Below are 16,444 nucleotides of genomic sequence, written 5' to 3' on the forward strand. Positions count from 1 at the left end.
TGCCCGCCGCAACTAAAGAAAGCCCACGCGCAGCAACGAAGACCCAATGCAGCCATAAATAAATAAATAAACAAATAAATTAATTTTTTAAAAAAAGGAAATTTGTAGCTGTAAACACATACATTAAAAAACAAAACAGGGCTTCCCTGGTGGCGCAGTGGTTGAGAGTTCGTCTGCCGATGCAGGGAGCGCGGGTTCGTGTCCCGGTCCAGGGGATCCTGCATGCCGCGGAGCAGCTGGGCCCGTGGGCCATGGCCGCTGGGCCTGCGCGTCCAAAGCCTGTGCTCCGCGGCGGGGGAGGCCACAACAGTGAGAGGCCCGCATACCACAAAAAAAAAAAAAAACACCTCAAACTGATAATCTAACCTTTCACTTTAAGGAACTAGAAAAAGAAAACTATACTCAAAGCAAGCAGAAGGAAAAAAAATAATAAAGATTAGAGCAGAGATAAATAAAATACAGAAAAAATAATAGAATCAATGAAACCAAAAGCTCATTCTTTAAAAACTTAGGATTGACACACCTTTAGCTAAGCTGACCAAGGGAAAAAAAAACCCTCAAATTACTAAAATCAGGAATGGAAGTGGGGATTTTACTACTAATTTTTCAGAAAATAAGACTAAAAGAGAACACTATAAACAACTGTATACCAACAATTAGATAATTTAGATGAAATGGATTAATTCCTAGAAATACACAATCTACCAAAACTGACTCAAGATGAAACAAAATCTGAATAGACCTATAACAAGTAGAGTTTGAATCAGTAATCAAAAAGTTTCCAACAAAGAAAAGCCAGGACAAAATGGTTTCACTGGTGAATCCTATCAAACATTTAGAGAAGAATTAATCCCTATCCTTCTCAAACTCTTCCAAAAACTTGAGTAAAGGGAACACTTCCTAACACATTCTAAGCCAGCATTACCCCAATACCAAAGCCAGACGAAAAATCACAAACAAGGATAACCACAGACCAATATCCCTCATAAATATGTATGCAAAAATAGTATCAAAATACTAGCAAACCAAATCCAACAACATATTAAAAGGATATACACCATGACCAAGTGGAATTTACCCTAGGAATACAAGACTGATTCAACATCTAAAAATCAAAATGAAACACAATATTAATAAAGGAAAAAATTTTGATCATCGTAATTGATGCAGAAGAGACATTTGATAAAATTCAACACCCTTTCATGATAAAACGACTCAACAAACTAGGAATCGAAGGTAATTATCTCAACGTAATAAAGGGCATCTACAAAAAACCCACAGCTAACATCATATGTAGTGGTAAAGAAATGGATGCTTTTTCCCAAAGATTAGGAAAAAGAAAAAGATGTCCACTCTCACCCTTCTATTCGACATTATACAGAAAGTTCTAGCTGGGGTAATTAATCAAGAAAAAGAAATAAAAGGCATCCAAATTGGAAAGGAAGAAGTAAAACCATCTCTACTCACAGATGACATGATCTTATATGTAGAAAATCCTAAAGAATACACACACACCCCAAACAACTATTAGAGCTAATATATTACACATGGTTGCAGGATACAAAATTAGCAAACAAAAATCAGCTGTATTTCTATAATTAGCAATGAACAATCCAAATGAAATTAAGAAAACAATTCCACTTGCAACAGTATCCAAAATGAAATATTTAGGAATAAATTTAACCTAGGAAGTGCAGGACTTATACAATAAAAACTACAAAACATTGTTGAAAGAAATTAAAGAAGACCTGGCACATTTATACATGAAAGAAACACACCGGGCCTAGGTAGGAATTCTACCCACTGTTATACCAAGAAATCTGTCAAGTGTAGTTATTTTCTACGTCTGTCTTAGCCCAGGGAAATAATTAAATATGATGATATAACAGGAGTTACCTTGCCACATCCATCCTAAGTTCAGGACCAACAGCAACCTTCAAGGACAGATTTGGAAGTAAATCCTACAGAGTTCTATAATTTAATGGTAAGAGAGAAGAATGCGGCAGTAGACTTACTTACAAGAAGGTAAAACATGAAGCCCAGAGAAGCAACCATCTCCATACATCACTTCCCCATACCCTGAGTTTGCAATGGGAAAGCACTGCAGGGTACCTCTACTATTGCTTCTACCCATCCAATTATTTATCAAGTATGCATTAAGCACTGACGTAAGCTGAGGGCGGGCGGGGGGAGGACAATCTTTTCATCATTATATCCCCTATATCTAGCAAAGTAGCTGAAACATGACAGGGGATCTATAAATGCTGAATGAACAACTTCATGGAAGTGAGTCACGGGAGGGTTCACATGGTTCTGTGCCTTGAAGGGTGAACGGGATACGGACAAGTACAGATGAAGGGGAAAGGAAAACAACAGCAAAGTGAGTGGAAGAAGAATATACTGGGCTCTATACTTCCAGACATCCTGACTAGAAAGAACATTCTGGATGTCCATCCTGGTAGAGCCCTCACACTAGACTTCCACCTGGTGCTCCCTTAACTATACTCTAAAAAGTATTAATAAACTGAAGCTGGAGAAAGAAAAAAACAACCACGATAATGCACTATGCTAAGGAAAAAAGTAGGTACTACATTACTTTGAGCCTGGGGACTCGCAAGAATTCTGAACTTGGTCTTGGGCCCCTTCTGACTTCAAATATCTCCTATTCATATTTCAAACTCAAATACCCACTCTGTGCCAGAAAGACTTCCTTGCACCATAAACATACTCACTAATTCATTTCTGCATCAAATCCTTCATCCCTTCTCTCCAAACACAGACCTCCTACGCTCCCCAATCTAATACCACCGACTCAAGAAATTATCTAGAGTTTCTGCACAGGCTCTCGGAGGACACATTATCTTCTGCGTGTAACGCCTACATGCAGCCCTACCTCGGTATCCGTCCCAATCTCCTCACCCAGACATCTCAAACTCCCCAACACGCCACGCTCTGGTTTCATTCAAGAGGGCATTCTGAGCCCCTATGCAAATTCGCCCATCCCATCCCCATGTTCCTGAACACCTAATTTCCATTCATTCACAAGAACCCTTACTCTGCGCTGGCCTGTGCAAGGCAGGACAGAGCAGGACTCCAAGGTTCCTCCTCCGGCTGCGCCGGCTTGCCCGGCCTCCACCCCTGCCCCGCGCCCCCTTCGCTCCACACGCTCCCAGGCACGGCTTGCTCCATGGACACCAAAAACCTCGAGGTACACACTCTGCGTCTGTCACTTCATTCCCGCTCTCCAGGAGGAGGCTGGCACCGCCGGGAGTGCAGGGGGAGCTGGGGCAGGAGTGCAGGAAGAGCCATCACTCGCCCGCGGCGCCGGAGCGCTCGCAGACCCGGAACCGGACCGCTGTTGAGCTCCCGCCGCAGAAGCCCCGCCACTCTCGCCTCCACCCAAGCCCAGATGACCCCACCTTTACGCTCAGCATCGCTGTCGGCGTCGCTCCCGAATAGATCCTCCATATCCGCCATTGCCGCGCACGTCAGCTGTCTTCACCGGGGGCGGCTCCGCCGCTGTCTTTACGGCACGGAACCAACGAAACGCGACAGTGTCGCAAAGATTCGCTAAAGATCTTTTAGCTTTTCAGCTACATAGTATAGCGTGCGCAGTGAAGCTGCACTTCTCTGCTCTCTTACGTCAGCAACCCTGCCCTTTCGTCAATATCTGTTCATATTCGTGAGGATTCTCATCGGGGTACACCCGGTCTGGGTATCAGTGGAGCGGGCCGCAGTTGGGGGCTCCCCAGAGGGCCTGGGACCGTGTTAAACCTGCCAGGAGTCAGGCCTGAAGTCCTTTGTTTCGTATTGATCAGGGGTTCTCAAATTGTTACAAACTCCAAAGTGCTTTTGTTTCTGTGGGTTATATCTATTGCTATTTACTGTAATAGTAATTAAGGCAGAAAATTTTTAAACTCGTTTAAAAATAATAAACAGGGTAACATAAATAGCATTTAAAAATTTTAAGCGACTGTATTTTTTCTAAAACAAAACGAAAAAAAATTGAGTGGAATTGTTTTAGTTTTGAAAATATCTTTAGTGTCTGTCTCAAATGAAAACAGATGAATTCTCATACCTGCATCTATATTCAATCTTTTGAGAAAGGTTTTGGTTGAAGCTTATGAAGAAAATCAGACCTAACACACGTATGTATGTGATTGGGAAAGGGAGGGCCTCTCCTACACCCAAAAGGGTCTTCTTCGGTCCACTCTTCAACAACTGCAGCTTTAGAGCAGTGTATTTCAAACATCAAAATTGTCCCATCCTAACCCGGTATACACTTTTATGTATAAAATTGAAATAAATAATTCACAAAACAATACCGATTACTAAGATGCAGTCTGAGATTTCCTATTCTTTTATTCTATTTCAACTTGTTTTTAATGCTGACAGGTGGTGCATCCACTAAATTGATTTCGTGATTTACGAATGGGTTGCAGCTGGCAGCTAGAGAAACACTATTCAGAGGGTTCCATTGGCTTGTTTATTTTTTCGGGAAAAAGTTTAATTTTGCTAGGAAATGTGGCTATACTTGTACCTTGTAAAATCTGACAGTAATAGAATTTTCATAATAGGTCAGTGCTAGATAAACCCTCTTGCTTTACAGAAGCTCAAAGAAATGAAGTGACTTGCACATGTTAAACAACTAGATCGTTTTTAGGAAGCTTAAATTTTTAGTTGTCAAAAATGTACATCCTGGGGTTTCCCTGGTGGTACAGTGGTTAAGAATCCGCCTGCCAAAACATGGGACACGGGTTTGAGCCCTGGTCTGGGAAGATCCCACATGCCTCGGAGCAACTAAGCCTGTGCGCCACAACTACTGAGCCTGCACTCTAGAGCCTGTGAGCCACAACTGCTGAGCCCACATGCCACAACTACTGAAGCCTGAACACCTAGAGCCTGTGCTCCACAACAAGAGATGCCACTGCAGTGAGAAGCCCGCACACTGCAACAAAGAGTAGCCCCCACTCACCTCAACTAGAGAAAGCTCATGTAGCAACAAAGACCCAACACAGCCAAAAATAAATAAAATAAATAAAAAATTTTAAAAAAATGTACATGCTGTGTTAAGATCTTACCTGATTAGCCCAGGTAAGGGTTGGTTGGTTGGTTGGTTGGTTTTCAATATGAGGGTTTTGATCTTGGACAAGCAACAGTATATTTTTAGTTTGGAGGTTATGAGATATATTTTTTTTGCAAATAGGAGTGACTGACAGGGTTCAAATGGATAAGAAGTGGGACTGAGTATGTTATCCTAGAGCTATTGTGTATAAAGTGGATGATGTAAGAGTAGGTAGATGGGATCATGTTAAAACTTTCTGGAATACTGGAAAAACAAGTATATTCTATTTGATTGTGATTCAGTTTCATTTTCATTTGGAATACTATCCTTGAAAAGTGCATTGAGGACTTCCCTGGTGGCACAGTGGTTAAGAATCCGCCTGCCAACGCAGGGGACACAGGTTCGATCCCTGGTCCAGGAAGATCCCACGTGCATGGAGCAACTAAGCCCATGCACCACAACTACTAAGCCTGTGCTCTAGAGCCCACGAGCCACAACTACTGAGCCCACACGCCTAGAGCCTGTGCTCTGCAACAAGAGAAGCCACCGCAATGAGAAGCCCGTGCACTGCAACGAAGAGTAGCTCCTGCTCACCGCAACTAGAGAAAGCCTGCGCGTAGCAACAAAGACCCAACACAGCCAAAAAAAAAAAAAAAAGTGCATTGATTAAATCTTAACAAATTGAATTACAGTGAGGCCTGCTGAATCACCCTAACCATATTCTTGACTAGCAGAATTAATGTGTTTATCCCATATGAATAGTGCAAAACAAATAACTTCTGGTTCTTTGTTTTTGCTATGCTTTGTGCTGACCACTGCTCTTCAAGTTGTCTTTCTTCAGACAGGATATAATACATTCAATTAGATTTCAACTAAATCAATCACAATCATTTTCTGGTACTGCTTGCTTGAGGTTACACCCAGATCACTATCATTGATGTTTAGAGTGTTAAAATCACCTTTTCATTTACTACCAGAGATGGAGAAGTTTATCCTATTGGGTTTGCGTTTTACTAATTTAACTTTGGGTATTAAGATAATCTCTTGCTTTGCTCTCAGGGATGGAGAATTTCATCTGTTAATGTGTAACTGGATAAAACATCTCCAGGGTAGCTTTATCATTTTTCCCAGTTTTTGAGAGTTTGTCTTTTTCCCATGTTCTGCCTTCATAAGATCCTCAAAATAGTGATCAATACCCCCAGTCAAAAAACAAAGATTCAACTAGGTTGATTAACACAATAGAGTATAACACGACACAATTAGTGTACAAACACTTTTATAAGGTAACTAAATATCTTTAAAATGTCTGAAATCTATGCTTACACCAAGTTTTAAAACAGGAATATGTGTTTTAAAAATTTGTATAACATCTTGGGGGCTTCCCTGGTGGCGCAATGGTTGAGAGGCCGCCTGCCGATGCAGGGGACACAGGTTCGTGCCCCGGTCCGGGAAGATCCCACATGCCGTGGAGCGGATGGGCCCGTGAGCCATGGCCGCTGAGCCTGCGCGTCTGGAGCTTGTGCTCCACAACGGGAGAGGCCACAACAGTGAGGGGCCCGTGTACCGCAAAACAAAACAAAAAAATTGTATAACATAAAGACTTAGAGGAAAAACAACTGCTTGATTAAACAATACATTAACTGCAAATTCACTCCATTTATGGTAAACTGCTACTCCATGGGAGGATCATGTGGCTTATTTCTGAGTACTTTGTGGAAGGAGCTAGCTTTTAGAAGGGGCAGATTGATCTGAACTAAAGAGAAGGAGAAGTCCCGAGGTCTTTCTCTACAGCAGTAAGTGAACAACGGGGCAGCTCATTTCTTGGAAGATGCAGAGCATTCAATTATCTGCCTTAACTGAGTCCCTGCAATGGGTGCTATAGGGATATAAAAATAATAGCAAACGTGATTTTTTTCATATATACAGAAGAGCCTGGGGGAAATCTCTAAAACATCTGAAGAATTAAAGTTTTAGAAATAAATTATAAACTATATTCACGTGCTGAAGAATGGGAAACAGAAAATGATTAATATCCCTGGAAGTTAGTCAGGAAAGGTTTCTTAGTACTATGGTCTGAATGTTTGTGTCCCCCAAAGTTCATGTTGAAATCCTAATGCTCAAGTGATGGTATTAGGAGGTGGGACCTTTAGGAGGTGATTAGGTAATTTAAAAAGGATTAGTAGTCTTATTTTTAAAAGACCCCACAGAACTCTTCAGCCCTTTCTACCATGTGAGGACACAGTGAGAAGTCTCTGGCTATGAACCAGGAAGAGGGCTCTCACCAGAATGCAATCATGTTGGCTATTTGATCTTGGACCTCTCAGCCTCCAGAACTGTGAGAAATAAATTTCTGTTATTTATAAGCTACCCAGTCTTGGTATTTTGTTATTAATAGTGAGAACAGACTAAGACAGACAGAATGATTCAAGCTAGAATAATGAAGTAATGGGAGGAAACCCAGTTATCGGGACATAAAATTGAGCGGAACTTAAAATTCAACCAAGCAAGACTTCAGTTAGTTTATCAAATCTATTCCTTGATTCACGTGAAGTTCCAGAACACTGGTGATAAAGAGGTTATTCTAAACACTTGTAGAGAGAAAAATCAGCTGACATATAGAGGATCTGGAATTTAATGACATTCCACAATTCTGAAAGTTATAAAACAATGGAGAATTGCTTACGAAGTCCTGAAGGAAAATAATCCATTCTAGAATCTTATTCTCCCCAAGCTATCATTTAGTACTAGGGAAGAATAATGAGATTCAGTGGAAGCCAGCCTGTATGTAAGCAGTCCAACAGTCCTGAGGCTGCCATGCTTTGAAGAAGCCCAACTAGCCCATGCAGACAAACTACATAGAGCTGTATGACCAGCCCTCAGCTTCTGTAGACCTCCTGCAGTTCCAGCTCCAGTCTGCAGGTCACCAGTGCCCAGCTGAGCCTTTCCTGCATTCCTATCTCACAGAAACCAGGAGATAATAAATAAGTGTTGTGGAAGAGTGCCACTAAGTTTTGAGGTTGTTTGTTACACAGCAATAGCAATTGGAAGAGTTATTCAAAAATTGTACAATTGATGAATGTGGTCCACCAAAAAAGAAGGACTAAACCAAGGAATAGAAAAGGTTTAGAGGCAGGAAACCCAAGATTGGCCACAGGCAAAAGGATACCAAGATGATAGTTAGGCCTGCAGGCCTAGAGGGATGCTGGTCCAGATTGCAACAAGAGGACAGAAGTCTCCGTGAGAGAACAGACTGAGAAGGAAACAAAACTAATAGAATACCTGAAACATTCACTCATCCAATGAGGATTTAAGTGCCTTCTCTGTGCCAGAAGCTATTCTAGGCACTGGAGATACAACAGAGAACAAAATAGACCAAGTATCTTTTCTCAGAAGCTTGCATTTTGGTGGAAGATGGACAAGAAAAGACAGAAATATACATCTCACAATACAATTTCAGCTGTTTTTCAAAATGATAGCACAGGCTTTTGCCAATCTTTTTCTTCTCAGTATCATTAATCTAACTCACTTTTATAAGATTCAAATGTCAGCTCCAAAGCACTAGTGAATAACTGTTCCCTATGCAAACGAGAGTTTGTACAGGCAAATATGAGCTTGGAAAATGTCCCAGTATACTTCCTATGAAAATTGGCACTTGTGTTGAGAAAAATGAACAAGAAAGATAGTGAGTCACTAACTATTTCTTAGGACTGAAGCTAAGGTTGTCCTTTTGAAACCTTTTCTCTTGAATCTAGGGTTAGGTTTAGGCACTGGCTTCCTTGAATAGGTAGGATTTAGGTTCCTCCCGGAAGTTTAAGGGTTACCAGGAAGCCGTGTCCTTAAAAGACCTAAGCTGCAGACCAGATGAGATCGGTGCACACGGCACTAGAAAAGCCGGAACATCAGCTACTGGGGGAAGGAATTAGAAGGAACAAAGAAAGGAGGACACAAGTGGGGGAGGGGGCGTTGTGGGTGTGGATGTTAGTACAGGCCGCTGAATAAGTAAAGTGATCTGCAGCAAGGATACCAAAGAAACTGAAAATGAGAAGGATGAGGAAGGAGAGAAAAGAAGGAAAAATATATTAATGAGACAAAGGGAAAGGAGGAATCATCTACAAGAGAAAAGCATGAAAAAAAACATTTTTAAAAAAAGAACATAATAAAATAGTACTAAAGGCAGGGGGGAATATTGAAACAAAAATGAGAAAACACTCCAACAATATAACCAAAGAGAGAAAAAAGGAGATTTACAGGCTCCTGTGCCAACCAATATTTTTACAAATCAGAAGGAATCACTAAAACAGATTCGGCAAACACAAAAGATAACTGAACATTTCACTTTACAGTAAAACTGCTCATTACATCTCTTCACTAGATTTCCTTACTCAACTGGTTGTTTTAGCACCATGTGAAAACACAACATAAATGCAGGGATATCATCTCACCATAGGGTGGGAACCCTACATGCAGGCAGTTTCTGGCCCTCAGTTTATTTCGTCTAATCCAGAGAAGGATTACCAAAAGGAGGTACACTGTATTTCATGCTTGCAATTGCAAAAGAGCATTATGGTGTTAAACCCCTTAACAGTAATATGGCAAAAGGCCACAAGGTGGTGATGGTATACCCTGAAGAAACCTCCTGCAAAATGAGACACATACACCCACATATACCCTCACCAATTTTTCCTTAACAAAAAATTGACTTGGGGTGTGAAGGAGAGATTTGAAAAACACTAACTTTAGATAGTAATCAAAACACTTCTTATAAAAATATTTAGAAATATCCATTTGTTTTCTCTTTTTTCCCAATTAAAAAAAAAGCAGTACTTTTAAGACTGGCAAACATTAAGGAAATATTTTTCAGCTATAAGCACTCTGATTTTTATGTATCTACTGATAAAATGATACATTTAAATAAAGTAACTGTTACCTTCTGGGGAAATTTAGATTTTTTTCTTGGGTTTCATAATATGAAATTTCCCTAAAGAGTCCAGTGAAGATTTCATTTCTTTGACTGCAATTTATTTCGTTACTCATTAAGGAAATGACAGGTAGGGTTAATCCCATACCTTAAATGGGTGCGACTATGTAAGGTTAATAATGATTCATATAGGGACTTCCTGGTGGAGCAGTGGTTGGGAATCTGCCTGCCAGTGCAGGGGACGCGGGTTTGAGCCCTGGTCTGGGAAGATCCCACATGCCACAGAGCAGCTAAGCCCATACGCCGCAACTACTGAGCCTGCACTCTAGAGATCCCGAGCCACAACTACTGAGCCCACGTGCCACAACTACTGAAGCCCGCGTGCCTAGAGCCTGTGCTCCACAACAAGAGAAGCCACCATGATGAGAAGCCCGCGCACCGCAACAAAGAGTAGCGCCTGCCGCAGTTAGAGAAAGCCCACATGCAGCAACGAAGACCCAAAGCAGCCAAAAACAAATTAATTAATTTAAAAAAATGATACATATATATGTATGGATACATTTAACTTTCCAACATGCAAACACACATGTATATGTTATACTTTTTATTTGCTACTTAACCTGCTACTTAACACAGAAACAAAATTTGGATGGGGGAATAGGGTAGAATCCTGGGCCTAAAATCCCAAAGAAGTAATTAAATGGAAAATAGCCTAAAGGTTATTTAAGAGCCATAAGATTTTATTTCCAAAAACAATATTAGTCATTAGAAAAAAAATTTTTTCTATTTAGCATCAAGTAAATTCTTAAAAAAAAAAAAGACTTAAGTACTAAATACTGACCTGAAGCTAATAATATGTACAAAATGTCATAAAAATATTCTTACCTTTGACTCTGTAGTTCTTCCATATCAAAGAATTTATCTTAGGAAAATAAGAGATTCACCTGAAGATTTTCAAGGGTGTTTGTTATAACATTGTTTATAGAAATGAGAAATACTGTAAACACCATAGTAAGAAATTGATCAAATAAATTATCAGACATTTATAAACTGAAATACTATGCAATCATTTAAATTATGTTTTTCAGGGCATTGTCATACACCAGTGAAGGGAGTATAAAAATAAGAAACCGTTTAAAGGGACTTTGGTATCATCTATCTAAATTGTGGAATACTCTTTGATTCAACATCTCCTGCCTAGAAATTTATCCCAAGAAAATAATTTGACAAATATGCAGATATATATGGACAAAATATTCACTGAAACTTTGTTTATAATAGCCAGAAATTGGAACCAATCAAAACACCCATCAATGGAGAATTGTTCAAATAAATTATAATGCAGTCACAGAGTGAAGTGCTAAGTAGCAAGGATTAGGTAGATGAATGTGTTTTGAAGTAGAGGGGCATAATAATATATTGTTGGATTCCCAAAGCCAATGGGAAAATTGGATGTTTTCTACAGTATGGAGGTGCCTCAAAAAAAATTAAAATAAAACTACCATATGATCCAGCAATTCCACTTCTGGGTGTGTATCTGAAGGAAGTGAAATCACTATCTCAAAGAGATATCTGTACCCCCATATTCATTGCATTGTATTTACAATAGCCAAGACATGGAAACAACCTAAGTGTTCATCAATGGATGAATGGATAAAGAAAACGTGGAAAAATGCACAATGGAATATTATTTAGCTATAAAAAATAAGCAAATCCTGCTATAGAAAACATGGATGAAACTTGAGGGCATTATGCAAGTGAGATAAGACAGACAGAGAAAGATAAATACTGTGTGATCTTCCTTATATGTGGAATCTAAAAAAAACCTGAACTCATAGAGAGTGGATTGATGGTTGCCAGGGTTGGGGGTGAGGGGACACAGCAAGGAGAGAGTGGGTAAGAATGGTCAAAAGTACAAAATTCCACTTGTTAAGTCCTGAGTATGTAATGTACCCCCCATGGTGACCACAGTTAACAATACCATATTGTGGGCTTCCCTGGTGGCGCAGTGGTTGAGATGCAGGGACACGGGTTCGTGCCCTGGTCTGGGAAGATCCCACATGCCGCAGAGCGGCTGGGCCCGTGAGCCATGGCCACTGAGCCTGTGCTCTGAAACAGGAGAGGCCACAACAGGGAGAGGTCTGCGTACCGCTAAAAAAAAAACCAAAAAACACCCAATACCATATTGTATATTTCAAAACTGCAAAGATTGCAAATCTTAAGTGTGCTTACCATACACACACACACACACACACACACACACACACAATTGTAACTATTTGAAGTGATAGATGTGTTAACTAATATTATTGTGGCAGTCATTTTGCAATATACACGTACTAAATTACTGCTTTATACAGTTTAAACTTACACGTTATATATTAATTATATATCAATAAAGCTGGGGGGAAAAAGAAAATTGGATGTTTTCTATGTTTATGTAAATATATATTTAAATATACAGAAAATGTCTAGGAGGATATAGCATAGTGATGTTCTGGTAAAAGTTTAACAACCAGTTTTCCAGGGGGGAAAAATAATCGTTGATAGGTGGTGTTTGCCGATCTCCACAGCGTAAGTACTCCTGCCATGGCTGATTTCAAGCTCTTGATGTACGCACACAATTAGCTTAATGAGCCAGTGTGAGCAGACTCTAGCACATCTCTATACCCCTCGGAGGTGAGATTATGAGAAGACTTTCATGTTCTACCTTACTTACTTCTGTGTTTGTTTGCATTTTTTACATCAAAATTGCACCACTGTTGTAATCCACACAAAAATGAATAAAAATGCCAATTTGACAAAACAAAGATTTTTAAAAGAATATTTAAAGACATGGGAGGATGTTTATGACACTGCCAAGTAAAAATTGTATGTTTCAGAGAAGTATCCTGTATTATCTCAATTTCATTTATGTGCATTCCTTTGCACAGGAAAACGTCTGAAAGAAAATACGCCAAAATGTACATGGTGGTTATGGCTGAGTGATGGGGTTCTGGGTGATTTTATTCTTTGTTTTACTTTTCAATATTTTCCATGTTTTCTACAAATGCTTTTATAATTATATAATGCTTTCATAATCACAAAAGACATCATTATATATAAAATACATAACCCTGCTGTCACTGCTTAGAAAGCAATTTCTTCCCTTTGGGATTGTTATTACTACAATCAGAGCATGTGACTAACTTAAAATGTGGATAAATGGAATCTTTCATCTTTTTCCCTCTCTCAAAGCTAAAAGGAGTAGTTAGTTTTTATTTATGTGGCCCAAGATCTGGAAATATATATATATATATCCTAACTCTTAATAGAAAAATTTCCCAATCTCTTACTTTGTCAGTTACTGCCATAGCCATTACCCTAATTTTTTTTGCCCACATTATTGTAACAGCCATTAGCTTCTCTCTCTCTCTCTCTCTGTTTCCATTTCTCCCCTAAGTCCAGTCCATACTGTAATTAGAACAGAGTAGGGAGATCTACATACATGTTGCCGTAAGATTAATCATCTTACAATATGATTTTCCTTTTCATTTTGCTCAAAAGTCTTTAATGACAGGTGGCAAAAGAATATTTACAGCATATCCCATTTCTGTAATAATTATATAAGCAAGATTACCATATGTACAGAAAAAAATCTGGAAGAATATATGTCAAGTTGATAGCAAAGCTTTTCTCCAGGAGTAGTGGAATTATAGGGATATATTTACATTCTAATTTTTATATCACTGAAATGTTTTAAGAAAAGCCTAGATTACTTTCATACTGCAAAAAGAAATAACAGTGGGGATGCAATTCTTGATGAATTATCACTGCCCAGAGGATGAAATCTAAACTCCTCTCCTTTTGTCCAAATGCCGGCCTTCAAAATCCACCTATTCAATAAAACCCACCCAATTTACTCTATACCCCTCACAGGTTACTCACTTTTCTGAATTTCTACAGCACTTCCTGTCTTTGGTATTTATCTTTGTACTTTAGCGCACATTGGGTCATAACATTATGTAAACTGTTTCTTAATTAATTTACAGATACTTGAGGGTGGAGTTTATGTTTATTCTTTATGTCCCCCCAAAGTCTCTAAACAATGTTAGAGGCACAGTGGATGGTCCCTAAATGTTTATTAAATTGTTTTGAAACCCAACATCTAAATAATTGAAAAGGGTATGAAAAGTTGTTTTCTTAGGGACACCCACAGGAAAAAATCTGTCAGGAAGAAAAGAAAGAACAAAATGGGATATATACATACATATAGGCTAAATAAGGGGAGCAGTAAAAAGAAAATATAGAAACATTTGAGATATAAGATACTGTATTAGTTTCCTGTAACTGCTGTAACAAATTACCACACAGCCTGATGGCTTAAAACAACAGAAATTTATCCTTTCACATTGCTGGAGGCCAGAAGTTCATCAGTTTCACTGGGTTGAATAAAGATGCCAGCAGGGCTGTGCTCCCTCCAGAGACAGTAAGACAACATGTTTCTTGCCTCTTACAGCTTCTAGTGGCTGCTGGCACCTCTTGGCTTGTGGCCACATCACTCCAGTCTCTGCCTCCATAGTCATATTGCCTTCTCTCCTATGTGTCACATCTCCTGTTATCCTATTCTAAGGATGCATGGAATTGCATTTAGGTCCCGCTCAGATAATCCAGAATAATCTCCCCATTTTAAAATCCTCAGTCATACCTGCAAAGTCTTGGAATTTTTTGGTTGTTTGTTTGTTTGCCATACAAGGTAATATCCACAGAGTCCGGGGATTAGGACATGGACATTTTGGGGGAGCCATAACTCAGCCTACCACAGACACCTGTCAGAAGGAGTTCTCTTTCTAAGCAGGAAAGCTCTTCATGGTCCCCAACCCTTCTTTCTCTACTCAGTTCTTCCAATTTCAAGGCATGACATAGAGAGAGAGTCTTAAAATTCATTAAACTTCCAACTCTAAAAACTTGGTGCAATAGCTATCAGGCCACTAGGGATAAACAGAGGTCTAAAAGCAGTAAGAACTTGCAGGAGAAGAACACTAAAAGTCCGTATTTTTGGCTTCTGAACACAACAAGCTTAGAAGTGACGGCCCAGTGAAGTCAAGCACTCTAAGACTAATTTGGTGAAATCATTCATTGCACATCTACAGTATGCTATCATCTCCTACAAAAGAAGGATACAAAAGACTTGGAAGACAACTCCAAGTCAAAGAGTTTACAATCTAATGATTGGCCTTGCAATAAACAGTTAAATGGAGAAAAAAATATGACAAAGCAGCCTAGATTTTTGATACTGCCCTACTTCGGAACAGATTATGAGAATCCAGGCTAAGACCAACACAAAAGAAGCAGGTCGGTCTCCTACTGTAGTTACATAATTCCTGTGGGGAGTGAGGAATTGGGGCCATCTCTCTGCAGGTGAAAATATGATTTTATTCACTATGCAAAGTAATGCATATGTTCTAGGACAATGTCAATATTTAATAATTTCAAAAGTCAAAATGGTGTACCATTTGGGCAGGACAAAAATATAGGCTTGCATAGGCAAATATGAATTTGCTTTGAGATTAGATTGTACCTCTTGGTATACTAATACAACCTATTGCATCATATTGGAAAAAAGATAAACACATTAACTTTCTTGTCCTTTGGATGGTAAAACTAAATATCATTCTCTTCTATGAGGGAAAAAATTTAGGTCTCATGCCAGAAAAAACTACTAGGGAGTTTAATTGTTTTGAAGAGTATACTATGTAAAAAGAAAAATTAATATAAAGTATAGAAACCTTGATTATGTTTCAATCCAACAAACATGTGTAGTCTCTACTATGTGCAAGGCCTCCAGGGAGAAAATAAATGAAAAAGAATGGTACCTGTACCTAAGGAACAAGTTTCCTGTCTCCCAGCAATGATAATATGTCAGAACAGGATCTACGTCATAAATACATACAAAGTTCTATTGGGGTCCAGAGGTGGGGATATTTACAAAGACTTTGGTAGGAGGTAGCACATGAAGTGTACTTTGCAGGATGTAGGTCTTTGACCTTTGGAGAAGCAATGAGATGACAGACCAGGCAGAAGCACCAGCATGAATAAAGGCTCACACGTAGAACAGCCGAGGGCATATTTGAAGAATAGCAAATAATCCATTCTTATTGGGATCTGGAGATACCTTTGAAGTATCTTCCTATGGGAAAAAGTCTAGGAAATTTAGAGGCAACTGAGGTTCTATTTAAACTGACCTAGCAAGATTAACAGTTTTTGATAGGAAGAGAAAAAAAGGAAACAGGGAAAAGAAATTGGAAGTATTAAAGCAAGATATCCTTTTTCTAAATATGCACAACCATATCTATATTATCCCCAAAACCCCACTGAAAAGAATGGTGAGCAACCTGTTGTGTATTGACCTGTGTGAGCCATCTTGTTCTGGTAGAGGAGATGGTGGCCATCACAGATAAGGAATGGGCTGAGCAGGCAGC

At 39.3% G+C, this 16,444-nt stretch overlaps 1 protein-coding gene across 1 annotated transcript in view; it reads right to left on the reverse strand.

The window, feature by feature from the left end:
* The window catches only part of LOC132531461 (RNA polymerase-associated protein LEO1), a 49,214-nt gene extending 45,669 nt beyond the window's left edge, over positions 1 to 3,545 (reverse strand). Inside the window, exon 1 of the mRNA XM_060169262.1 lies at positions 3,420 to 3,545. Coding sequence (XP_060025245.1) covers positions 3,420 to 3,477 — 58 coding nt within the window. The 5' untranslated portion in view covers positions 3,478 to 3,545. The remainder of the gene's footprint in view (positions 1 to 3,419) is intronic.
* Positions 3,546 to 16,444: the final 12,899 nt, after the last annotated feature.

This window comes from Lagenorhynchus albirostris, chromosome 1, assembly GCF_949774975.1.
Source record: "Lagenorhynchus albirostris chromosome 1, mLagAlb1.1, whole genome shotgun sequence".
NCBI lineage: Eukaryota > Metazoa > Chordata > Mammalia > Artiodactyla > Delphinidae > Lagenorhynchus > Lagenorhynchus albirostris.